We start from the raw sequence: 25,874 nt of genomic DNA on the forward strand, positions 1-25,874 counted from the left end.
ATGTACAATGAACCAAGAAAATGAAGCTTGGGAGAAGCAAATCATTTTCACTATGCATACCTACTCACTCCTAACTTTTTATTAAATGATCAATAACGACGCCGGCTACGACCAAAGGCTGTGCTACTGAGGGAAAGGAAGGAATGTTAGTCCGATACTCGTTGTTTCTAGAGACCGCGGGTACCACTGTATCTCCACGAGCATCACGGGATAGGAGATTTGTTAGTAGGGAGGGAAAGAGATCCGGATATGTTTTGGTAAACAATATGATCTCAACAAAACCTGATTTTCGATACTCAGGAGAAATATAATAAGTAAGAAAAATATAAAATATCTCCAAGGAACGATCTCACCAGTATCCCTTTTCTCCTGCTCGCTCTGTTGTCAGTAACGCGAAATGAAGCACGACCACTGAAAGAATAAAATAAAAACACTCGCGAATGGGTCCGCTGCAGACCAACCCTAGACCTTCAGTCTGAATGACACGATCGACTTGTAAACTTTCACACATTCCATAGAAATCCGACAACACCGACAATGACATGCAGACGGCGCTTCGATCGGTTAACAGGTTAATATCGTTGAATTTTGGGGTGGTAAATTCACAGTATCCGCCGCTTGAGCATCTTTAGTTTCGCGGATCAATTTCATTCAATCAATAGCACTCTCATTACTAGAAACAAACTTGCTACACCTGCACTGTCACTCAAAATAACTATTTAAACCAAATTTTCAACTATACGTATCAAACAACACATTGAAAATAGACTTTTTTGAGAGCAGCACTCAGGCACTGCCTCGTACTCCCAGTGATGCCATCTTTTCTCTTCGGGAACTTTTCGGATGTTAGTTGTTGGAAACATAAACTATGAGTTACATTTTGCTTAATCTTTATTGAGTCTTTGTCAAAGGTAATCTTAAAAATGTGTATACAGTAGTAGTTCAGCTGCTGTTTACCTAATACAAATCTAGCAACACACAGCTTCCTCAATACGTTCGCCAAAAACGATTAACCGTGTTATTATTATTATTATCATACAATCGAGACGCGTCCTACAAACTAATGTTAATAACTTATCGTTCACATACCTAGCCTAATGAAACTGGACGTATATTATTGTTGGTTTCGGAAAGTAATGCTGCCCTCTAGCGGCTCTGGTGTTGTTTTATGTTGTTCGTTTGTTTTGTTTCGAATCTTAGAGATTCAGGAATGTTAACTCCACTGCCACTTCTTCCGTCCGTCCGCTTTGAAAAACGAAGCGAAGGCCGGGGAAGACCGCTGATGGTGAGATTCTTTAGTATAGATTTCTAGCTTCGAGATTCGGCTGGTGTCGGCTAGTGTCAGTAGTCACCGCCGTTCATGTACGTCATTTCGTCACCCCAATCGGACGTTGTCGGTGGTTCATTGTAGCAGCAGGATTTCTTCAGCAGAAATGTCACGTGCTTCTGCCGGAAAACGCATATGTACAGAATGCACGGTGCCTGCAGTGCATTCACGATGATATGCGTGTACAGTAGCGCGTCGAAGTGCAGCCAGGAAAGAATCAGGAAGAGCCATGATGTACTCATTACAAGAAAAATTAGTGTGAACATAATGAAGCTGAAAGCAGAAAGAGTTCAAAAGTTAATTATCTGTGTTTTTTTTTTCGTTCGCCACCGACGGTAACACTTACTTGCACTTCAATTTGTGGTGTATTCTACCGTACGTATTCATTCTGTTGATAAATTTCAGAGTCGTCACGTAGAAAAAGGTGTTCAGTATGATGATGAAAGCAATCGGAGTAAAAAACATCGCAATCCCCAGCCAGCCGATGGTATCTTGATTCTCGAAAACGCTGGAATTCCGCTTCCCATTAGGGCCGTCCAGGAAAAAATGCGAAAAGATGGCCACCCCGGCCATCGTTGCTGTAGCACCCCACGCATACCCGGAGTACCAGCAGTACTTGCGGCCGTCCGTAACCCTGAGGAACACATTTCTGGCGCGGAAAGTTTTCCAAATGTAGTAACCCAAACTGTTGAGCCAGAAGAATGCCGCCAGCAGGCTGATGTAGAAAAATGAATCCGCTACGACGAAACTGACGTGGTTGCTGAATTCGGTAAATATTCGTACCAGATCGGCCGCTTGAGACACGATCAGGCACACCGTGATCGAGGTGACGATGTTACCGACGAGGTCCCTGAAAGTGAAGGATATATTAATTTTTACTGTTCATTTTGTTATAATGAGAGCTGTTAGACGGAAGCCACGATCGGCAGCGTCGGCTTCAGCATAAGCTGTCGGATTTACGAAAATTAAGCCCGGTCGCGGTACGACCGACGATTCTTACAGATTTATAACATTTCGTTAATTTAGCTTAACTGTCAATTAATACCCAACGAAAGACAGATTGAAAGACGATAGATTATTAGATTAGATTGAGAAAACCAAAAAAGTATGTTTCAAAAGTAGAACTCGTACATGTTAACTGTCATATTTCTCTAGTTGCAGATGGCAATCGTATCCAGCATTCGTCCACACAGCCTACATTCGACTAATCTCGGATGATGTTAAACACATCTCAGAAAGCAACACGATTGTGCAGATCGTCCTAGTTTAAGTTCATAAATAAACTGCAGTTTAAGACGAGCTCCGGCGTAATAACATGGATAGTTAGCTTCACTTTTTTTAATCAACATTTATGAACCAACGTTCCAATACAGATAAGCATTTGAATTGTTATTTATTTGCACTGTAACGTTGGTTATACTTAGTGCAAGTGTGGTGAGCTGACAGTGCAGTAGTAGAATTAAATGGTGTCTGAAAACAACTGAATCTCTACTTCGATTAAATGTAAAAATTTGCATTCTGTAATTCGATCGAGTGATGCTTTTGTGTGGAAAACTGAAACTCGATCGAGATACAATGCAAAATGATACAGAATGCAAAAATTTCGAACGAATTACAGAATCGGAGTGTAAGTGTAAGAGTGTATTTTTGACAAGAGTGTTATCACGCCGGAGCTGTCATAAATTGCTTTCGTCCAATGAGATTTTTTTTGTAACCTTTCGTTCATATAAAAAAAAAACTTTAAAAGATTGAGAGCTATTTAGTTTATGAATTTTAAAACTTTTTCCCAATGTAACAATAGCAGAGCTGAAGAAACTACGATTGGCATCAAGTCGACTTCATTATTTATTGATGTTGACAAGCAATTCCCCGAGGTTTGAAAACATGTTGATGAGGATTAAGTGTTGGTCAGTGAACCGACCAAATAAGTATTAGACCAGTAGAAGATTTTCAATACACTCAAATCTTTTTTATGTATTTTTTTTCCGCGTCCCAAAGAATCGACTTAAAATTCGAATAACTTGTATAACAAGGAAAATTCGCATTAAAAAGTGCATATCTTTGATATGCCGCATACAAAACCACACAGAAGTTGACTTGAGTGTATTTTGATTTTGAAAATTACGGTGTCGAACATCCTTCCGCGTGGGTGGGCACCTGCATTCGATTCCCAACCCCGCACATAGGATCAGAAAGTTTTGCTGGCCCGAGAGGCGAATGACCATATGGTTAAAACCTCTATAAACGAAACAAAAAAAACATCTTTTTTAAATAACAATGAAAACCAGGGAGGGATTTCTATTCTGGCGAATTAGAGAGGATTTCAACTCTGTAATTTTGTCTTTTTTTAGTCTTTTCTGTGCACAAAAAAGCGTAACTCCGGAAGTCCTCGTTAAAAACTCGCAAAACTTTAGAAAAAAAATTGTTTCCAATTGTGTTCAAAAATTCATGAAACATCGAGATCTGGTGTTATCTCGAAAAAATTTTGTTAGACTTAGAAACTTTATATTGAGGTATCCGGAATCGAAAAAACATTTTTTTTTGATTCCGAATGTCTTAGTAATGCATGAAACGTTGAGATCTGGTGTAATTTCGAGCAATATTGTTTTAAAAAAAATCAGGATAACACCAGATCTCGACGCTTCGTGCATTTCAAAGACAAAACAAGAAAACCGCATAACTTTGAGAATTCGCATAAAACAAACAAGTAACTTCAGAAATTCGCGTAACCGTGTAAAAAAGACCTTAGTGTAAAATTTGAAAGTGGTGTGTAGAAAACAAAAACAAAATTTCTATCAATTGTTGAACGACAAACTCAACTCAAACTGTGGTATGTCTCAAAATTAATTTTCTCATTCTTGTAAGAAGATATTAAACGTAATTAGTTGTGAGATGACTAATGATGATCAATTAAATGAATAAAAAATGCATCTTGGATTGAACTAACAGCAAATTTGTTTTATTCTAAATTTAATCTGTCCCGATTTGGTCACGAACAAGCCCTAAATATGTTCGATATCGGATATCAAAATTTCAAAGCTATACTTTTCTTTTTCGCATGTTTTTGATGTCGTGCTTGTTTTGTTTTAGAGATGCATCGAAACGTCGAAATTAGAAAATTTCAGAAAACAAATTCCAGATCCCAGAGAGTCAACTTGAATTTTTTTCGAGATAACAAGATCTCGATGACTTTACAAATTCGTATTTATTTTAGTAAACACCAGATCTCAATGTTTCAAGATTTTTTATGATATCTGGCAGTAATGAAAAAAATTTCCTTAGTTTTGACGGTTTTTTATTGCGAATCTTCAAAGATATGTGGTTTTTTTGTTGCGATTTTCAAAGATTCGGTTTTTTAATGCAACTTTTTTCATTGTTTCGGCTTCTATGCAAATTTTTAAAGTTTCGCGATTTTCTTGTTTCGTCTTACAAATGCACGTAGCGTCGAGATCTTGTATAACCTCGGAAAAAAAATTTTGAATAAAAATCGGTATTATCTCGAAATTAGATTTTCAAGCCGATCCTCTTAAACTTATTATTTATTTTTCTTTTGAAAATTTCTAGTCGACCCTCTGGACTTTTTTCAGAAAATTATCAATCGATTTCGATTTTATTTATCACCAGAACTCGACGTTTCGGAAAAGTTTTGATATATTTGGGGCAACTAATTTGTTTTATTTTTAATTTAATCTGTCCCGGTTTTGTCGCAGAAAAGCCTTACGTAGAGCAGTACGTTGAGGCCTCGCGAAGAATGAGACGAACGACCATCTACCAAGAGCACCGAAAATTTGTCTATACCGGCTTCAAGCAATCCCAGCATTTGTGAGACAAGAATTGACAACACTAAAACGCTACAACTAGGCACATCTAACCACGGCACCGACTATAAATAAAAAACAATAAGAACTTAAATAATACAAAATTTAACTTATTTCGATGCTTTCCACAATATCAACAACAGTAACTGCAACGAAAAATGAATGGACGAAGACACGACTAGTGTAGTAATATTCCCCCAAGCTCCGTAAGATAACAGAGAGGCAGTCTCTCCTCTAAGAAAATCGGGTATCGGAGAGACCCAAAAAATCATCAAAAATCTCCTTCGGAGGACCACCATAGAGGTTAAGATCATGGTTAAATGAACTTGTTACCTATTATTTCGAAAGCCAAAAGTCTACAATATTCAACAGATTGTCCATCAGTTAGAAAATTGTTTTTAGGAACAAAATCGGTCCACCCAGACAAAACAATGCGGACCTTCCATGCATCATTGACACTTAGATAATTGGCGTTCGTTTGCCTACAGGCCCTACTCTCAACCCGCTTTTTCATGGATCTTAGTTCGACTCCCCTGGTAGAAAGTCAAAGTTTAGCTGCGAGAAGCCTTCTACTTACTAAAACAAAATAAATAAATGACTTCAGTTCGCAGTTCCCGGTTCTAAGGACCCCTTCCCATAAATTTAATCGGCACAGTAATGGCTATATGAAATGCTTATAAAATTAACTTATACAACACACTTTTTTCAGTTAATACTAACCTTTAAAAGACAACTGTCAAAATTGCATGATATTCTATTCTTTAGTTAGTGGATTTTTGTGCTAAGAGTGACGCTACTTTTGTTACTTTCAGAAGCATCTTGATGGGCAAAAAAACCGTTCTAGAGAAGCAATGGCTTGGAAAGTGTTATGGAGACTCCGCTCCATCAGAAACAACAATAAAACATTGGTTTGCTGACTTCAAATGTAGTCGTAGAGACACCGATAATGCAGAACGCAGTGGACGTCCAAATTAGTCGGTAACACCAGAACATAATAAAAATCCACAAAATCGTTTTGATGATCGAAAAGTGAAGTTGTGTGAGTTAGCTGACATCGTAAAGATATCAAAAGAACGTGTTGACTTTATATTGGGTGCCGCGTTTACTCACTGTTGACCAAAAACGAGAACGTGTTGATGATTATGAGCAGTGTTTGGCTATGTTTAAACCTAACGAACCGGAATTTTTGCGTCGATATTTGACAATGGATGAAACATGGATTCTTCACTTCACTACGGAATCAAAACGATCGTCATCTGAGTAGACAGCAACTGGTGAACCTCATCCAAAGCGCCCGGAAGCATAACAATCGGCTGGAAAGGTTATGGCCTCGGCATTTCGGGATGTGCGTGGTGTAAAATTTATCGACCATCTTGAGAAAGGAGATGCCATTAACAGTGAATATTATATAGCATTATAGGAGCGTTTGAAATCTGAAATTGCAAAGAAACGACCGCATATATCAAAGATAAAAATTTTGTTTCATCAAGACAACGCACCGTGTCACAAGTCAATCAAAACAATGGTAAAACTACATGAATTGAACTTCGAATTGCTCCCACATCCACCGTATTCGCCAGATTTAGCTCTCAGCGACTACTGGGTGTTTGCAGGCCTGAAATTTCGCACGAATGAAGAGGTTATCGCTGAAACTGAGGCCTGTTTTGAGGCAAAGATAAATCGTTCTACAAAAATGGTACTGAAATGTTAGAGCGGCGCTGGAATGATTGCTTTGCTATTGATGGAGATTACGTTGATGAATGAAGTTAATTTTGAACTCTTTGTTAAGCCCGGGAGATTTCACCCCATGTGTTGCTGTAGAATGTGCCAATCGATTCCCATCACGAGAATCCCCCTTTTTCGTTTGGTGACAACTTACCTCAATGTAGGCAACACGAAGTACACTATGGCCACCACTAGCAGTATGATCATTGCGATACCATGGCAGATCGGGTTGATAATCTTGCGGAGAAGGAAGTCACTGTCGGTCCACCGGACGACCTTTTCCGGCGAGCAGACGGTGGCGAAAATGCCCTCCGGTTGCCGCTCGTTGCTGCTCAGTGCCTTGTCCAGACAGTACTGGCCCTGCTCGTAGTCGTACTGAAACGGTGCCTCCATCCGGGGCTCGGCCGAGTAGAGCTGATCCCACTCCTCTTCGGGTTCGTCTCGCGCGTGCGGATCCAATATCAAGTGTCGCACTTTTCCGTCCGGGAACAGAATCAGTTTATCTTCGCTCTGGTGGGTTTCGACGGACCGTTGGAAAGAAGAGAAAACCGATGAGTGGTTTGTTTGAACAAGTAATCCAACAAGTCTGTAGTTTGGTGAATCGATAGTGCCACTATGGCACCGGGGAACCGCCGCAAACATGTTGGAATTGAGACATAATCTGACATAAAAGCCTACCTACCTTTTCGTAGTGGAATATAGGCCACTTTTGCATGCTGCCACAGTCAGGAGCTCCAATGATGTACCGGATTGCTTCGACTTGAACGTTCTGTTCGCCATTTCGGCCGGTAAATTCGGGCACCCAGACAGCTGAAATGACAAACAAACAAAGGAATTTGATTAAAAGAATGACCTCCCAGAACGGATGCATGCTGGTCGTCTTTCTATTGAATTGTGCTGCAAACTTGGAAGCAAATTTCCAAACTCAATAAAGCAAACAAGTTGGTACACATGTTAGAGCAGGATTAGTTTCCGAACAAGAAGACCGAAACATAATTCACAGCATAATTGATGTTAGAATGGTGCTTTCACTTGCAGAGCGAAGATAAAGTGCAAAGAGTGTCACTTGGATGGACTCATGTCTGTTTTCGTTTGACACGAGATCTTCCTGTAGAGTTAAGTTTATGTGAAAAGTCAACAGGAACTTACAGCAGATTTTGCACCCATTCATTAGGTTAAATGCAAACTTCTGCTCATTGCTACCGCTTTGAATAGAGCAGCGGTATGAAAAGGTAGCATTGCCGGAAATCAGTGGGGAGTCATTGGATGAATGGTTTTTGTACTAACTTTTCTACTACCTTTTGTAAGCGTTTTTGTTATATATTTTCCCGTTCTGAAGCATGCTTTGCTTCTCAAACAAGATTGATGCATCACAGAGGAAGCAGCCTTTTGCTTCGTTGTAAATTAGCTCTTTGAATGAATAATCGTTTCAACTGCGAGTTAGCCACAAATGAGTTTATGAGAAGGAGCACTATGTTTAGGCTAGTATCTTCACAGCACTCTAACATATAAATTGATGTTTAATCGCTTATCTCCACGGTGTTATGTTTGTGATTGATCATCGCAACAAATATACTAAAAGAAACAAGATCAAGTAGTTCTAATGTGTGACATTTTGTTTTGTAACGGCTACCAGTGACGTCACAGGATTCTGTAAACAGTTTTTTCCGTGCATTTTTATGATAATAGAGCATGAGCCAACAACACTTTTCGAAATATTTATTACTTTTTCTAAAATATTATTTCGAAGTTGAGATTTGTATCAACTTGATACAAAGAATCGGTTCGGGTTAAATCGTAGATCTATGTAAAATTAACCGTCTTTAATTGTCTTTATTTGATAGGACAAATTTTGCACCAAATCGTATTCGAATCCGGCAGCATCTTTTCAAATTTGAATAAAACTTTCTTAACATGTAGACATTTTCACAAAGAGCCGCTTTTCATACTTCCGGCTTTTTCCAAAATTGATCTAAACTATCTTATAAAAATTGCCAAACTTATTTTACAATTTTTTTTTTCAAATGGTTATAGTCGAAAAATAACAAATCCTACCAAAATGTGTTGCGCTATTGATGTTCACAAAATCAATCAAATTTAATCGATTGTAAAGTCGATTTACAGAAAAAAATACTCCAAAATAAGTAATTACAGTCGGTAAAAAACCGTTCACACCTTGTAAGATGAGCACTTTTGAAAATTTTTTGAAATTGTTTCTTGTCTAAACTATTTTTCTCCGGTGTTTTTTATCGACATTCGAACTAACCTGGAAGTCATTGTGATCCAAGAATCCAATAATTTTGGAGGATTTTACAGAATATTCTATCGTTAGTTGCCGCGGTGCTTACGAAAAATATCAGACTGGCTGTGAAAAAATTATAGTCAGATTGGAAAAACATATTGAAGAAGTCAAATGAATGAGAAATTCACAGAAAATATTTTCTGGAAAAAGATACGCTCAAAGACAGGACTCGAACCGTGTGGGCCATGTTGGATGTACGCTTTACCATGCTTAGTCGTGTGTTAGAGCTGTGTCTGTCACAAGGCTTAGGGTGGCGAAATGGTAGCGCGTATGCATGGAATGCATAAGAACGCAGGTTCGAGTCCTCAGAGGAGCGTATCTTTTTTTTTTTAAATCATCTTTGCTGTGAATTTCCCATTCATTTGGCTTCTCCAATATATGCAAAAACTGAACTTAGTTGAACTGACTTTACGTTAAGCCAACTGAGAAGAAAAAATCTATAGTAAGAATTTTTTTGTTCCGCAAAGTTTCTTTTTTTCAGAATTTCGATGTGCATTTTTTCGTTTTTTCAATATTTTATTTGACTAATTTTGTGAACATAACTATAAAACCCTTCTTAATCCTAGTATCACACCTAGTGGTGTGATAATGCCTTTCTCTTCTTTCATAACAGTCTAATGAAAATATATTTCATACTTTTATTATATAATTTCAGATACTAATTCTGACACCAATTGATTCAGATTGATTCAAGTAGTTCAAAAGGCTTAGAATTGCATGAAACGTCGTGATTTAGTGTCATCTCGAAAAAAAATTTTTTTTTTTAAATCGACTTTTTGGGAAAAGTCCCAGAAAGTTGATTTAAAAAAAATCCTTTTTGCCCCCTTTTTTAGTTTCTCACTCGGCAAACTGAGCAAATGTCTATGTGTGTATGTGACAAATAATGTCACTCGATTTTCTCAGAGATGGCTGAACCGATTTTCTCAGATTCAAATGAAAGGTCTTATGGTCCCATAGTTCGCTATTGTTTTTTTCTTTCTCCGACTTCCGGTTCCGGAATTACAAGGAAATATGTGCAAATCTATGAGGAAATGCGCACTCCAATTTTTTCGGAAATTTCTTAACCGATTTTCACAAACTAAGATTCAAATGTAAGGTTGAAATTCTCTAAAATGTCTCCGAAAAGTTAATCCAGATCCGACCTTTGGTTCCGGTATTACAACGCGATAAGTGAAAATTTTTCAATTTAATGAGAATTTTTTCAAAAGTAATGGCGAAACAAGGTGAACATTTTTATAAAATTACTGGATATATTAATCTAATTTGGGACTACTAGTCCCCTATTTCCATTTCCAAACGCACCGGTAATAGTGAAGAAAACCTCCAAAAACGGAACTCACTTCGATTTCTCAGCAACGGTTAAACAGGTTTTCACAAATCGTGATTCAAATTAAAGCTCTCAATGTCTTAAAAGACTACTGTGCCATTTCATCCAGATCCGACTTCCGGTTCCGAAATTATAGGGCAATGAGTATCGAAACTTCCAAACTGTCATACATAATTATGCAAAACCGGTCTGTACGGAAAAAAAAACGCCACCGCCTAGCACACAGCGTGCTTTGTTCAATTTTGTATAGCGTGCAGGGTTGCCACATTTAAATCTATATTAGCTTGACATACCTGTTTACCTGTTGAAAAAGTGATGGTAGTTTATACCAATGAAAGTTTTTGATTTTATTCATGTTTGAAAAAAACTCTTGACAGAATCTTCTAGTGATGTTTTTTTGTACTCAAGCGAAAACGCTATGCAACAGACGGAAAAAATTTTAAATTTGTTATGTGCACTTCAGCACAAAACGGTCACATGAGGTGCCAAACCCCCAAATGACTAAAATTATTGATATCGATTAATCCATATAGAAGAAAATTGAGCAAAAAAAGAGTTTTGACGTTTACATCACCTATGCCATTATATAACCGGAACCGTAGGTGACAGCCATTTGAATTTTAAACAATGTTCAATGAATGAATAGTGGTTTCCAAACGAGCCTAACTTTGATGAAATCGGTTCAGTCATCACGAGAACGTTGAACATTGAGGTTACGTCACTTATACCATCATATCTCCGGAACCAGAAGTCACAGCCACTTGATCTTCGATCTTGATCTCAATGGCTCAATATTAGTTTTCAAACGAGTTAAGCTTGTTGAAATTGGTTCAGTCAGCTTCGAGAAAATTGAGTGGTAAAAAAAATCGTTAGAAGGTGCACGCACAAACACACACAGACATTTTCCGATCTCGTCGAGCTATTTCGAATGGTATATAACACTATGGGTTTAAGAGGCTTTATTCGAAAGTCGGTTTCCCCAGAAATTCTATTACATTTCTAAAGAGAAAGGCCGGAAAGAATTTTCATCTATATTTCACATAGACGTCAATAAGAAGAGGTATCGTCACATCATTTGGCAGTCAAATTTGTTTACCGATGTTCGTTATTCGCCTTCGACTGATCAGTGCATTAGCAGATTATGTTGAATTGCTAGTGCCACCGCGCGGATCAATATTAGGAATTCACTAAGCAGACGTAAAACTAATACTGTAAAGCAAAACACTTACACTGAGGTCTTTTTTACGCGGTTTTGTACGTAGATTTAAAAAGTTATGCGGTTTTCTTGCTTTGTCTTAGAAATGTTTTTCAAGTCAACTCTTCGAAACTTGGCAAATTTTCCATTTTATTTTTCAAAAAAAATATGTTCAAATTACACCAGATTTCGACGTTTCATACATTTCTAGGAAATTCGGCATTAAAAAAAAATTTCTTCTATTTTGCAGTTTTTTTCTACGCGGATTTCCGAAGTTACGCGGTCTCAAATTCCCAAAATCGATCTTCACAAAAAAAATTTTTTTTTGAGATTACATTTCATTTCATTTTTTTTTTGAGATTGCATTTCTAAGATATTTGGCATCAAAAAAAATTTCTTTAGCTTTGAGGTTTTCTTTACGCGGATTTCCGAAGTTACGAGGTTCTTTTACGTGAATTTTCCGAAGTAACGCGTTTTTTTTGCGCGTTTTTTACGCTGTACTACGTATCCCCCGCGTAAAAAGAGACTTCAGTGTATTAGCATCGAAAGAACGAAAGAATTTAATGGCATTCTGGCGCCGCTACGCAGATTGTAGTCATTCAGGGGTTTTAATACCTCGTAGGTAATGAATAATTTCATTTTCTTACGTTTCATCTTCGACTCATCGTAATCTGCTAATGCACTGATGCGTCGAAGACGAAACATAAACAAATATGATATAAGTCATGTGCACTTTGCCCAAACTGCTTATCCACGAGATTGTAAAACCACTTAAAATAGATTTTTGATCCGTTTCTCGCTTGATAATGACAGAAAGTAGAACAGCTATTTTATAAGAATGTTTCGAAAATATCAAATATATTTGTTATTTTCAATGTTGTAAAGCTGAATTCGTTGCGTTTGTCGAATGATTAAATCAGAGAACTACGAGTTCAATTTAGTTCCTATCAACGTAGAAAGAAAACGAGATGAAAATTCTTAAGTTACTTCTAAAAATAGTAAAAGTAAATAAATAAAATCTTATAAACAGCTCGCATCTCAGTTAAATGTTACTCAAAAGTTTCCCCACTCAGCTGTGTCCTGTTTAATTAAATTTCTAGTCGTTCCAGCTGAAGTACGGCACTCTTCGTTCGGAGTGCTAAATGACCGGTACTACAAATTCCACATCCATCCAGTCTCAATTTTGTTTCCATCTAGCAGGAAATTTTCTTACGACGAAAAGTTTTCCTTTTGATTGCTTTGATTCGCGGATGCGAAGAGTGGAACACCGCCGAAGCGAAACTGGTAGGCCGGTTTACAGGTTGGCCTGTTTTTGCAGCCGTAATTAAATTTCTCCCCATTTTCAGTTAATGGGCCGACTCGTCAAAAAATTTGTCGCGTCGTCCCCGGAATTCGGAGTTCCTGATGATGCTTTTTTTTGGTGGTTTTTGTGGGAATCTAACCGATTGGAAGCGATTCATGCGGAATAAAAACGAGAAAATCCGAACAGATGACGCTCGTCTGATCCGATGATCCCAGTCCCGAAAAAATGGTACTGCGGCTGCTGCCTCATTATGAGATGTGTTTTGATAAGTTGAATAGCGTTTTCGTTTCTAGATGAGTGAAAGATAAACAAGTCTTTTACTGCCGTAAGCAAATTCGCATACCCTCGTTTAAAGTGATAATTTTAATGAACTTCATCTTTTGGAAAAAAAAATTGTGCACATAACATTTTTATGAGCTGAGTTCAACATTCTTTGTTAATGGATATTTATCGTAGTTTATTTACAGATTTGAGCTTCAGTAATACATGAATTGAAACTATGACGAAAAATTCCCAAACAACTCCGGACCAAAAACTTCCACATGGTGAAGCTGCACACCAAGTCGAAGCATAAATCATATCACCGTCATGAATAAGAATAATGAATTCGTTTGCAGCATTCGCAGAACCATTATCCCGTCATGCGGCCAGCAAAACTCTCTCATGCTCTGAACATTTTTCAACTATAGCAAACTTACCCAAATAACGTCTGTACTTACTTGCATTGATGCTCTCCGCAACGGTGCACTTGCCATCCAGCATGACCTCAAACTTTTCGCAGCACTTGTTAATACGAACCGCATTCGGATTGTACTTGGATGGGGCCGGATCGGACGACACGTACCCGACCGCCACGGTGACCAGCTCGATCATTAGAAGCAGGATTAACCTTTTGCCAGGAGACCATCCACCCAGCAGTGGTTGCAACATTTTCCTGCGAGTGTGTGTGGGATGGGATGGAAAGGATTCCTTTGTCGTCGGGCTGTGCTTGCAATCCTCACTGTCGTTTGCTCAACCGACGACGGTGTTGGCTATCCGTGGGCGAGTATCAAGATAAGGAGGCTTAAGGTAGATTTGGTGGCTGCTGCTGGTATTGTTTCTATATCCTTCACTCGAGTCTGGTGGTGCACTTTTCAGCCTTCGTGATTTCATTTGAATATGACGTCGGTTTGACAAATTAAAGCGAAATATTTTACGACTAGCATTCAACGCATTTTCACTTGCTTGGGGTTGAATCTGACCTGAAATGAAATCTACAAGATAAAAGAGAATCAGAGTAGTGCAATTATCAATGAAACCATGCGAATAAATTTTCCCGCTGGCCTTCGGTGAAATCTGCGAATGCCACACAAGGAAAGTTCGTTTATTCGCGAAAAAAGGAGTTTAACGGTTCGTTCAAAATCTAATTAATTTCACCATTCTTTTTCTAGCGTTATTTTGCGGAAAGTTGGGATCTCGATTGTGAATTTCCAACAGAACGCTGGGTAACTGAAATTCTCAACAAGATAAGAAGTAAAAAGAAGAGCACACAATTTGTACAGTCATTTTTGTCAATCGATTGTCGATAAAGAAAATTTATTTTCTGTTTCCTTTTTCATCAGTTAGCGAGATATAGCGATAAGTTTTTTACTGTGCCTAGTTTGCGGGTATTTGTTCAACTGCGAAGTTTAAAATACTTTCCAGTACAATAAAATTTAATTGCACTGGTAAATTAGCTCTTAGCGTCAGTATATTGAACCAATTCAAGACCTCTTACGGCATATCAACTGCCTTAGCGCATGTGAACATATATCATATTTGTTACATCGAATGTTACGAATTGAAAAATGCATGAAACGTCGAGATTTTGTGTCATCTAGAAAAACATTTTTTCTGTTTTGAAAAAAGATCCTAAAAACATCACCAATTTTCAAACTTTGACCACCGGGACGGTAGCCTTCCCATGGTCCGATGTGGTTCCAATTCGGTATAGGGACTTTTTTTGAGGTGCTAAAGCTTTTGGGGAGCTCCTGGTTTGTAATAAAGACTCCCAAAAGTATAGACGCAACCAAAAACCGCTGCCATTTCGCAATGGTTCAGAATCTGTCAACTTTTATGGCTGCGTCCTGTTGTTTACACTATTCTCTAACCACTTGTGCAGTTGTTTATTCGTTTTCATTCGTTTGTTTCGAAATGCGTGGACTTTCAGTAGAACAACGTCGAAAAATTGTGTACAAATCGGGCACAGAACGCGGACTGTCACTAAGAAAGATTGCAAAAATGGAAGGAGGAAGTTCGGTGAGGTGTTAACCTTTGAGGATAAACCGAAAACGAGTCGAAAAAAAGGTCCTGCTAACCCTCAGTTGGATAAACGTTTACTGAAGGCGTTCTAGCAAAAGAAGGTTTCGGGTCGGGATGAGGCCAAAAAAGTGGACACTTCGAAGTCAAATGTTCTTCGTGCTAAAGAACGTTTGAATCTTCGAACCTATAAGAAACAGAAACAACCAAAACGTAGTCCGAAACAAGTAGCATCGATCAGGCCGAGGGTTCGAAAGCTGTGCAATACGATTCTTGCTGGAAATTTGAACTGCATAATCATGGACGACGAAACCTACGTGAAACTCGTTTACAAATCCTTGCCGGGACCGCGATATTATACGGTGCGAGAAGGGCAAGTGTTAAACCAGTCCGAGACATCGATTGAAGTCGAAAAATTTGGTAAGAAAACTATGGTCTGGGATGCAATTTGTAGCTGCGGTAAGATTTCGAAACCCTTCATCACCACTGATTCAATGAACAGCGAAGTATACAGCGGGTGGGTAATGTCAGAGACATAACTGGATGACGTGAATACGAATAAAACTAACGCGTTTCTCCACACTTCTGAATATCTAAAATCATTTTCATTAGATGATATATTGAGTGCATTGCGCAAGATTTCATTTATTTACTTCCAGAATTGTAACGGTGCACCTATACTACAGTATGTCTAACTCACGACACAATCATTTTAACACACTCAGTTCGTGCTCGCATCTCAGCCAACGCAGTCGAAAATCGTTTGCGGTCGAAGCAAAAGAAACAAAGACAATACAGTGCAGTGAACAATAGAGTGTACGGAATGGTCAAATACGATTTAACAAAGCCTGAAACTTGGCCAACAAGGCCAAATTCAATTTGTATAGATTTCAAGCGTTGCAAAGTTAGACCAGCAGCAAATGAAATTGAAATCTTACTTAAAGAACGAATGCATCTAGACGCTAATAATGTAACTGAGATTCAATTCAACAAGGCGTCTAACTGTGTGTACATTATGTTTAAACGTGAAAGCGATGCAATTGCATTCGCTTCGGTTAACAACGAGGTGCACAGCGTTGAGTGTGACAACATTAAATACAAAATTCCTGTGCACATGGTGGACAATGCCATACAAGTACGCGTGCATGACCTTCCCCCGCAGTCCACCGATGAGTATGTTCGGGAAACTATGTCGCAGTACGGTGAAGTTCTTTCCATCGAAAGGGAAGTATGGCGGAATTTTTTTCCGGGTATCCGGAATGGCGTGCGAGTGGTACGTATGCAACTACGTAAAGCAATTCCATCTTACATCATTTGTAATCAAGACGGGAAACATCCGTGTAAAACGCTGATTACGTATGAAAATCAACTGGTTACATGTCAGTTTTGTGAACAACCTGCACACTACGGTAAACCTTGCACTGAAACTGCGAAAAGAACATCTTCAACAAAAGACAAGGTCAACCGTTCAACAACGAAAACTAGTGAGCGTAGTACTCCTGTTTCACCATCAAACCAACCAACAACTGCAACCAACACACAACCAACCAACTGCAAACCAACACTACAACAAGACGCTCCTACAGCAACTAGCAACGAGCTCAAGACTGCGAACAACAAGGAAAACGAAAAGAAGACGGAAATCAACAACAAAACAACCGATGCGGCAATGGAGGACGAGACGAGCCACGAACAAAGTGCCCCTCAACCCTCGCAGGAGGGAAATGGAAGCTCTTCTCCTCCTAGAAAAAGAGTGACAACGAGATCCACTTCGAAAAATTATTTATTTAAAAAATCGGCTAATTCGGCCACGTAAAGCTTGTACGCAAATAGGCCTGAAAAAAAAAATAATTTTAACACACAAATTAAAAAGACAAGACAAAAGAGAGTTAAAATTGGTTCGCTTGCAGAATCACACACGGTACGTGTTGCAATAATTTTAATGAGAGAAAATATCAGAGAAAGTATCAAAAACTATTCCATTTACTGATAGTAAAATCCAACTGCGCAGCCTAGAATGAATGAAACTTGTTTTAGGTCGCTCTCTGCATCAACTTCAATTGTTCCCATCGATTTCAACATGGTCATGTTGTGCATCTGGTTAGACCAAAAAGGTGGTATAGTCTGCAATTGATGCGTTTTGAGCCGTTTATTTCGAGAAGAACGGTCGGCCTTATGCCTTATGCAAAAGTCGTGAAAAAATATTTGGTAGCGCACCCGCCTTATTCTTCTGACAATGCTCCTTCTGATTACTGGTTGTTTCGATGGATACAGAAATTGAAAACTGGCTTCAAACATGGGTCACCTCAAAAGACGAGACATTTTTTAGAGATGGAAATTGCCTGAGAAGTTGGAAAAAGTAGTAACTAGCAATACATTGATTAATCTTTTAATTATTTTGAAATCAATGCATTTTTGATCGCAAAAATACGGACCGAATTAATTTGTACTTCCAATAGAACTATAAATTGGACTTGAGTAAAATTCAACAATTTCTTATTATTTCATTTCAATTTGGTTTTATGATAATATGGTATGATTTTATTTAGTAATCGGTTATCATAATTTGAAAAGTAGAGAAATATATTAGCCAATTTAGCGAATACGTCTCTAATCACATGGCTACTTATGAAAGGAATACTCTTGAAATCGACAATTTGACTCAAAGAACCCTATCTCTGGACCCTCAGGCCGGATCTGTATAAAGATCAGGATATTTTTATGATATCTTGAGACCTCTCAAATTGAATGGAAAATCAGTTGAGCCATTTTCGAGAAAAGTGAGTGACATTATTTACGTTTTGTAACACACACCGCCCTTTAATTCCGGAACTGTGTATGGGGCTGTAATAGCTTCTATTTGAATTTATGTTCGTGATAATCGGTTTAGTTAGTTATATTATTTTCAAATTTTCTGTGAATATCTCCCTTTCGTAACCGGAAGTCGGATTCAAACAAAATTCAGGAACTTTGTATGGGACCATTAGGCCTTTCATTTACATTTAAGTTTGTGAAAATCGGTTCAGCCATCTCCGAGAAAATTGAGTGTCAATAATTGTCACACACGCAGTCATTTGTTGATCTCGACGAACTGATCCGAATGGTATATGACACTCAGTTTTCACAATTGCATATCCTTTCTTTGTGAGAAAGGCAAAATACCCATTTTCGAATACTGTCTACTGTGTGATGCGCATCGCAAGTGGCATTCACAGCCTTACACAGTCATCGACTTTCATTTCTCAGCTATCATTTCATTACGTTCGCTCGATTAACTACAAAAAAAGTCCAGAAATCTAATTGCAAACGATTTCTTAATTTAGCACGTTGTCTCTATGGTTCGTATCGACCTGCGATGTAACTTGTTAATTTGATCGCAATTCCATGCTTATGATAATTTGATAACCATGCGCACCCGATCGAACCCTGATCGAGCGCGTGTCGTACTTCAACCGATCCTGATTGTTTCATTTGCACTATGAAGCGGTCCTTTTGCTTCGATCAATAAAAATTTTATTGGTTTTGGAACAGCGCAGCTTCCAAGTTCGTTAACCGGTTAATTCAACTAGCAACTTTTAAACAATAACCTAATATGGGACAACGAAAAAAAATGGTTTCAAAGTTTAGTGAACTGTGTTTTTATTTTAACCCGAGTTTCACCTAATTTACTATGCTTGTTTTTGTTCGTCTGTTTTTATTTTTATTCCACCGTTTTCGCTAATTATTCCTACGGTATCGTTTCGTGAAATTGAATTTTATGACTCCAAAAGTTTGACATGAGTTGGCGTCGGGTCGGCGCTCGACATGCTACAACCCGGTGGAAGTACGAGCCTTTTACTCTTCAAACACATGAAGCCGATCTTCCATATTCGTTGTTCGCTGTGCTCTCGGCATTCTTCGGAAGGGCTTCGAATACATTGCAAACTACAGGGTGGTGATACTTGATTGAAATGGCCATTCGTACGATAATTGCTTTTTCTTCTGATTTTATTTGGAGCAATGGAACGTCGTCGGTCAACCATTCACCACGAACCTGTTTCTGTTTTTGAATCATAGTTGAAATGTGAAAATTGTTTGTATCTAGAGCATTTTTGCGGTTTTGTTTTGCCGCAGACTGATACCGCTCTGCTCTGCACTTGTGCGGAGCAGACAGATTGCATCATTATATGTGAAACTTTCAACTTTCACAGAAGCATCAAAACCTTTTTGTTTTCTTTTCTTACTTCTTATATCCTATACTGAAATGTTTGGTCGCTCGCTGTTTTACTCTTCGTTTATAAAACTATAATTACACAATCGTCGCGCGGTCGTTTATGAAGTGAAGTGGACGCGGGTGAGTTTTATTTTTCTTCTTGCAAGTTTTCTACGAACTGATGAGTCTTAATTTCAGTCTGATGACGCACTGTTATCCTACATGATCCTCCAAGTTTTTGTTTGTGTCTGACATTTTCTTTTTTTTTGTTTTAACGACAACTCTATCGACATTCATCTATGATTACGAGTTTTCATCTTTTGAACAGATAGTTAGATCGTGTCACTGGTTAATATTTACGTTTTGATTTGACAGATACTGATCACACGCGAGTTCTTATTCTCACTATTTTTTCTAAATATAAGATTTTTAAATTATTTAGTTAGTCAGCATGTCGTTTTAAACTTCATGCAAGGTAACCTTGAAATTCCAGAGACCTTCTAGCAATTTTCCACATCTATGACAGAACCACTTGAATTTATCCCTGACATTATTTATAGAACAGTATTCTCAGTTCCCCATGTATTGTTTTGTGGATCTTCTGTCGTACTGTCGTTCTTTTCGCCTCGAGAATATTTTCCGTACCCGACTCAAATCTCTGTACCGAGATAAAGCAAAACTGCGATTGCACGTCACTTGGGGGCTGCACAAGACAAGTGCATCTTGAAGCGGAAATTGTTTGTTGAATCCTTTATTCAAAACGCTTCTCCAATTCAAAAACATAGGCCGTAAGTTTTTATTTTCCATGGTTGGAACTTTTCATATGTCTTCAGCAGTGACATGGTTAATTGAGTGTGACAATACCATACTAGGGAGAATTTAACCTCTAATTTTTAAGTTTAATATAACTTTCAGAAAGAAAGTTAGATAAATTTCGATTCGCTATCTGAATCAGCTATCTGAAAAAATTGAGTCTTTGAATATAGCGACACAGCAAATCTGATTGGAGCTAAGTGGCGTTATTTGGCTCCCGTGGCAGACCTCAGTTTGTTAGACGGTACTGAATTACTGATGTTTTTGATGGTATCTTGTTGGCAACACTGTTTTTGACAGTTCACGCGTGAATCGTGTCTTGTGTCATTGTCAAACTTGTTCAGTTTGATCTGTAATCATGAATCATCGTTTGGACTATAATTTAATCATAAATAGACACTGGTAAAGTTGGAGGATGATCTCGAATTATTACTCGAAAATTGTGTTCAGCGACGAAGCTAATTTCTGGTACTACCAATGTATCTCAAAAAAGTCACTGTCCGGTGTGAATTATGGTCCGGTGACATTTTTCGCAAAATACCGGCGTGGAGAGAGTGGTCAAAATTGGACCTTGCGCATGGGCCATCTAGAGCGGAGCCGCGGCCAACATTTGCAATTTGCAATCATCTTCAAACATTAAATTGTATTGATCGTTCTATCGATTTCAATGAAGATTTCATGAATTTTCTCAAACTTTTTGATTTTTTTAAAACCAAATTCTATACCTCTTAAAAATCACCCTTTATTTGCGCTGCTTTTTGCAATACTGCTAGTATTGTACACTGTACGATTATCGTATTATCGAAAATCAATACCACATATACTGAGTTGCACATGATTTTTTTTTCGTTCCGATCATAAAGGTTTCAACCTAAATGTCATTCGCCTTTTCGGGCTAGAAAAACTTTCTGACCCTATGTGCGGGGTTGGGAATCGAACCCAGGCGGGTTGGGTGAAAGGCATCGACTTACCCATCCCGCTATACCCGTCCCCTGTTGCACGTGCTGTTAATCGATTGATCTGAAAAATTTGATTGATCAATGGTTCAAATCAAGCTCTCGAACAACTAATCGATTGCAAGATAATCGATTTTTTAACAAAAATCAGACATCATTAGATACAAGACAGGGGGACGGGTATAGCGTGATGGGATAGTCGATGCCTTTCACGCAGCCCGCCTGGGTTCGATTCCCAACCCCGCACATAGGGTCAGAAAGATTTTCTGGTCCGAAGAGGCGAATGACCTAAGATGTTAAAGCCTCTATAATTGAAACAAAAAAAAAAAAAGATACAAGACTAAATAGAATTTAGCACAGTTTCCTTTCGAAACAGTGACCGATTTAATGATTACCGACCGAACGTTGCGTTAGCCGACGAACTCTAAGCACTCACATCAAAAACTCAACCATGTTTGCCCAACGTTGTGTACAAGCAGAACTTGTACGCAACAACGTGGTTACAATAGCGGCCGCTTGCTATCATTGTGGCGTGAATATTCGAGAATTCTTCCTTGACCGGTAGAGTATTGTTGTAACGTTGGATTTTTGTCGTTCAACCTACACGGAACCGCAAAACTATTTAGTTTTGAATATTTTCCATTCAATTTCGGAGCTCCGTTCAATAACCTATTTTTAGGTAAAATGATTCTATTAGTATTTTTCATAAGGCACAAGCAAAAATATACTTAAAGGTGAGTTACATCTTCTCAATAGTAGATTATATTTACTAAACAGCTAAGTTATATTCACACAAGTTATATAAATAAATTTATTACTCAATAGTAAGTTATATTTATTCCATAGCTGAGTTATATTCACACAATTTCGAGTTAAACAAGGGTTACTTAATTTTAGATTATTGAGCGAAACTTTTGCTGTTGGGTGTTAATGCTCATTGTGTTTTGACAACAATGGAGAGAGCTAATGAAAGAAAAGATTCAAAATAACTCAACATTAAGTATAAAGATGTCAAAAAGTAGAGAGATTGCATTTTCAGTGTGTGAATTCTCATAGTAACAGATAGGTGAATGATTTCTAAAGGAACCAAACTAATCGCAATTTTTTGAGTCAAACAAACATGCCGTCATTGCAGGCCCGTGCGCAGGGGGGGGGTTTTGGGGGTTTTAACCCCCCCCATGAAGAATTTTTTAAAAATTAAGTTTCATGAACAATGGATTACTTATTATATTAAAGTGCAAATAACTTGACAATTCATATTTTTTTATCAATTTTTTATCAATTTATAAACTGACATAATTTGAAACCCCCCCGCACGATCCTGTCAGAATTCGTTTTACATTTTTGGACACCCCCCTCTCCCCTCGAAACCCCCCCCCCCCCCCCCCCCCATGGATGATTCCTGCGCACGGGCCTGCGTCATTGCGTGCATTTATGCAAAAGAGTATTGTAACTTATAATCAGGAAAAACACAAATTTGATATTACATTCTTGAAGTAGAACTGTTTCATATTAACGATTTATTAATTTAAGTTATTTGACGTAAAGCCGCCATAACTAAGTTCAGTTTTTGCAATGACGGAGCGGAAACGTATATTGGAGAAGCCAAATGAATGAAAAACTAACAGAAAAGATAAATTTTTGGAAAAAGATACGCTCAGAGACAGGACTCGAACCTGATTTCTTATGCATTCCGTGCATACGCGCTACCATTTCGCCACTCTGAATCTTGTTTTAGTCATTCTAAAACGCCAGACAGACATAATAGAATGTACATCGAACATGGTCTACATCCTGGTATCGGTCGCTTGACGACCAGGAAAAATACTTGGCAGAAACCTATAATTTAACACGTGAAAGGCAATGGATATGGAATGTTGTAAAACTATTTATTTTCCCGGAAAACTGCTTTTGTAACAGAAAATATTTAGCTTTGTTTATTATGTGTAGCGTAATCTAATACAAATGCATTGAAGCATTGTTGCTAACTTTTTTCTAGGGAATTAAAATCTACATTCATAGAATGTAAGCAATTTTCCATCAAACGTTGGTGAAAAATTGATCAAAACTGATATTTCATCTAAAAAGCCAGGCTTAACACTCTATATGAATACATAGATCTATGACATACGTAACAAATAAAATGTACGTAATACACAAATTACACCAACACAAGTTAACTTGGTTTACTCTTGATCCTTAAAATTTTGGGCGAATTTTCTGGCACTACATTTCACCTTAAGTTGAAGTTTAGATTAAATTTTAAGAAAAAATCAGGGATTCTTTTTATATATTTGCTTCTAAACGATTTGTTTTAGTCTTGCTAAAACGTGGGGCCGTCTGGAGCTAGTTTAAAATTTGATCAGTATCTAACGAAGAAAACAGATAGGAAAAATGACACGTGAATACAACTGTGAAATAAAACCCGCGAAAAAGTTGCTGAAACGGAACTCGATCCCGTAGCTAGCTCCCATCCGGGGAAATCATTTTGCCAATTAACCCTGCATGTAACACTCGAAGAAATAATAAGCCTAAAGGAAAAGTACAACCGAGCATGTTCAGCTGTGCACCACGCAGTTCAATTATAGTCATAGCTTTATGGAATTCGCTCCACCAGTAAACACTATCCGTCGCATCACAAGTCTATTTCACTCACCGCTTTTCCGTCAAACGCTGATTTAAGATATTTGTTTTGTCTCTTTTCGTTTTTTTTCCCTAATTTTTGAAGAAGCATTCGACAATTTTTTCCAGTGCATATTTCTTCTAGTGCTCAATCGATTTCTTACCAGTTTTTCTTCGAGACCATTTTTTCTATCAATTTACATTTCCGGGTTGCCACTATTTGAAAAATTCTCATGCAAACATACATTTGATTCGCCCTTTTTAAAAAACAATTTAGCGTCGAATTTGTCTCTCCATCCGTGCAAAACAGATGGTTCGTCATGCTGAAGACGTGTGCAAAGTTTTATCCAAATCGAAGTAAGACGATCCAGATCATTATCGAGAAAAGCATCAATACATTCACTCATAAGCCTTCAAATTCCTAAATTAATGTCTTTCGAGAGTATGATGTCAGCTATGTGGTTTTTGTCGTTTGCCGGTCTATTACCACGATTGAGTCTGTAATTTAGTCGAAAATCGGTTCAGAAATTTTTACCTAATAATCGATAATAACCGTATTTTATGTTTTTAGAATACACTTTGAAAAGCTCTGGTATTCAATCAGGGAATACCGATTTGAGTGCTTAAAAATTTCGCGGACGGGACATCATTTCGGATGATATTTTTTCAGTTTAGTTGTTACTATTACCGACGAGATGACGCCACTCACCTTACATCCACTTAAAACCAAGAAAACATTTTTACCGTTTCTACTGAATTTACTGTTTCTAAGACGTGAGAAGTACAATACTATTATCGTATTGTTGATTTTCATCTTGGAGTCTCTGGTACTTGCTCAAAAAACAATTTCAGTTTTGAAATTCAAGATGACTGTGGCAAGAAACCTTGTTCTTGTTAGTAGAACTTTGCTACGAACGCCACAATTTATTGAACCATAAAAAATAATACTGTGTCACATTTCTCTCTTTCGGTAAACTATTCCGGGAGCATTTGCCTTTCAGATTGCAGTGCCATCAACCATCGGGTTACTATTTCAAGTTTAGCACAGAGGAAGGACACCACCGCATAGAAATACCACAAGTTGGGTCAATGTTCTCGATGTACGATGTTCATGGAACGAAAACCACTGGAATTGCATTGTGTATTGATAAATTTCGGTCAAGGTTTTGGTCTCTTTGGTTCCCTATCGATTATGATGCCATTCTTGTTGCATAACCCAGCAAAAGCCCGGTGCAATATGTGAAGCGCTTCCGTTTCCGTCCTCTATTCAAGCCGGAACAGCCGAAGCAGTGAACTGTCAGTTTTTCCGCCTTTTTATATTCGTTGAAAATAGCGTTGAAAAAAGGGAAAATGTTTGAGAGCGGGTTGGTTAAGGAACATAAAACACGAACTGCTATTTCTAATTTGAATTATAGCATCTCGGGGTACGACACATTCCCTGCTCTATTATGTTGCTCAAAAATAAGTTGTGTTTGATCCAATTCACCGGAGAATCGTAGAAACATTCGAACATTACTCAATACCAAAGACAAAAAAAAAAACAAACCTCTTCGGTTGATTGCACAGAAAAGTTCGTACAACGAACGTGGCTTGTCAGACTTTTCTATCGAAGTGGTTGAAAAGAAAATGCCCCGAGCAGTGCAGTAGCGACTTTTTGTTATTCCTTTCGTTATTGGCTAGGAACCATTCGAACTTTCACGCATTCAGCTGGATTGGATCTTATTCGGGATTGGATGCAACTCGGATTATCCTGAATTGGATGGAACGATTTGTGTTGCTCAAAGCACGGTAAAACAAGCGCGACTAGAAAAGGAACAACTTCTTTAGCTTTTTTTCTTTAACAATATATTTAATAAGGCACTGCTTTAGCTCTAAGATGCCGAAGGCATTTCTTAACGGTACTTAAGACCAGGATAGTTTCTTGAAGTATAATATTGTGTGTTCGGTTCACGTTGTTGTGTGCTGATTGCCGGAACTCTCCAGTTGGTGGTCGGCAGTAGCTGCTATTCGTTTGTTC

General features: G+C 38.1%; 2 protein-coding genes across 4 annotated transcripts in view; one reads left to right on the forward strand and one right to left on the reverse strand.

The window, feature by feature from the left end:
• LOC131439615 (RNA helicase aquarius) overlaps window positions 1-25,874 on the forward strand; it is a 211,167-nt gene that overhangs the window by 8,549 nt on the left and 176,744 nt on the right. The gene's annotated exons all lie outside the window — the stretch shown is intronic.
• LOC131439621 (probable G-protein coupled receptor Mth-like 5) overlaps window positions 874-25,874 on the reverse strand; it is a 53,819-nt gene continuing 28,818 nt past the window's right edge. For 2 of the 3 annotated variants that reach the window (XM_058610881.1, XM_058610873.1), the window contains exons 2-6: window positions 13,717-14,250; window positions 7,553-7,680; window positions 7,025-7,380; window positions 1,674-2,177; window positions 874-1,600 (exon numbers count right to left, since the gene is read on the reverse strand). In XM_058610881.1, the coding sequence (XP_058466864.1) occupies window positions 1,342-1,600; window positions 1,674-2,177; window positions 7,025-7,380; window positions 7,553-7,680; window positions 13,717-13,927 (1,458 nt within the window). In that variant the 5' untranslated portion in view covers window positions 13,928-14,250 and the 3' untranslated portion in view covers window positions 874-1,341. The remainder of the gene's footprint in view (window positions 1,601-1,673; window positions 2,178-7,024; window positions 7,381-7,552; window positions 7,681-13,716; window positions 14,251-25,874) is intronic. The other variant, XM_058610889.1, reaches the window with a different exon arrangement.

Source organism: Malaya genurostris, chromosome 1 (assembly GCF_030247185.1).
Source record: "Malaya genurostris strain Urasoe2022 chromosome 1, Malgen_1.1, whole genome shotgun sequence".
NCBI lineage: Eukaryota > Metazoa > Arthropoda > Insecta > Diptera > Culicidae > Malaya > Malaya genurostris.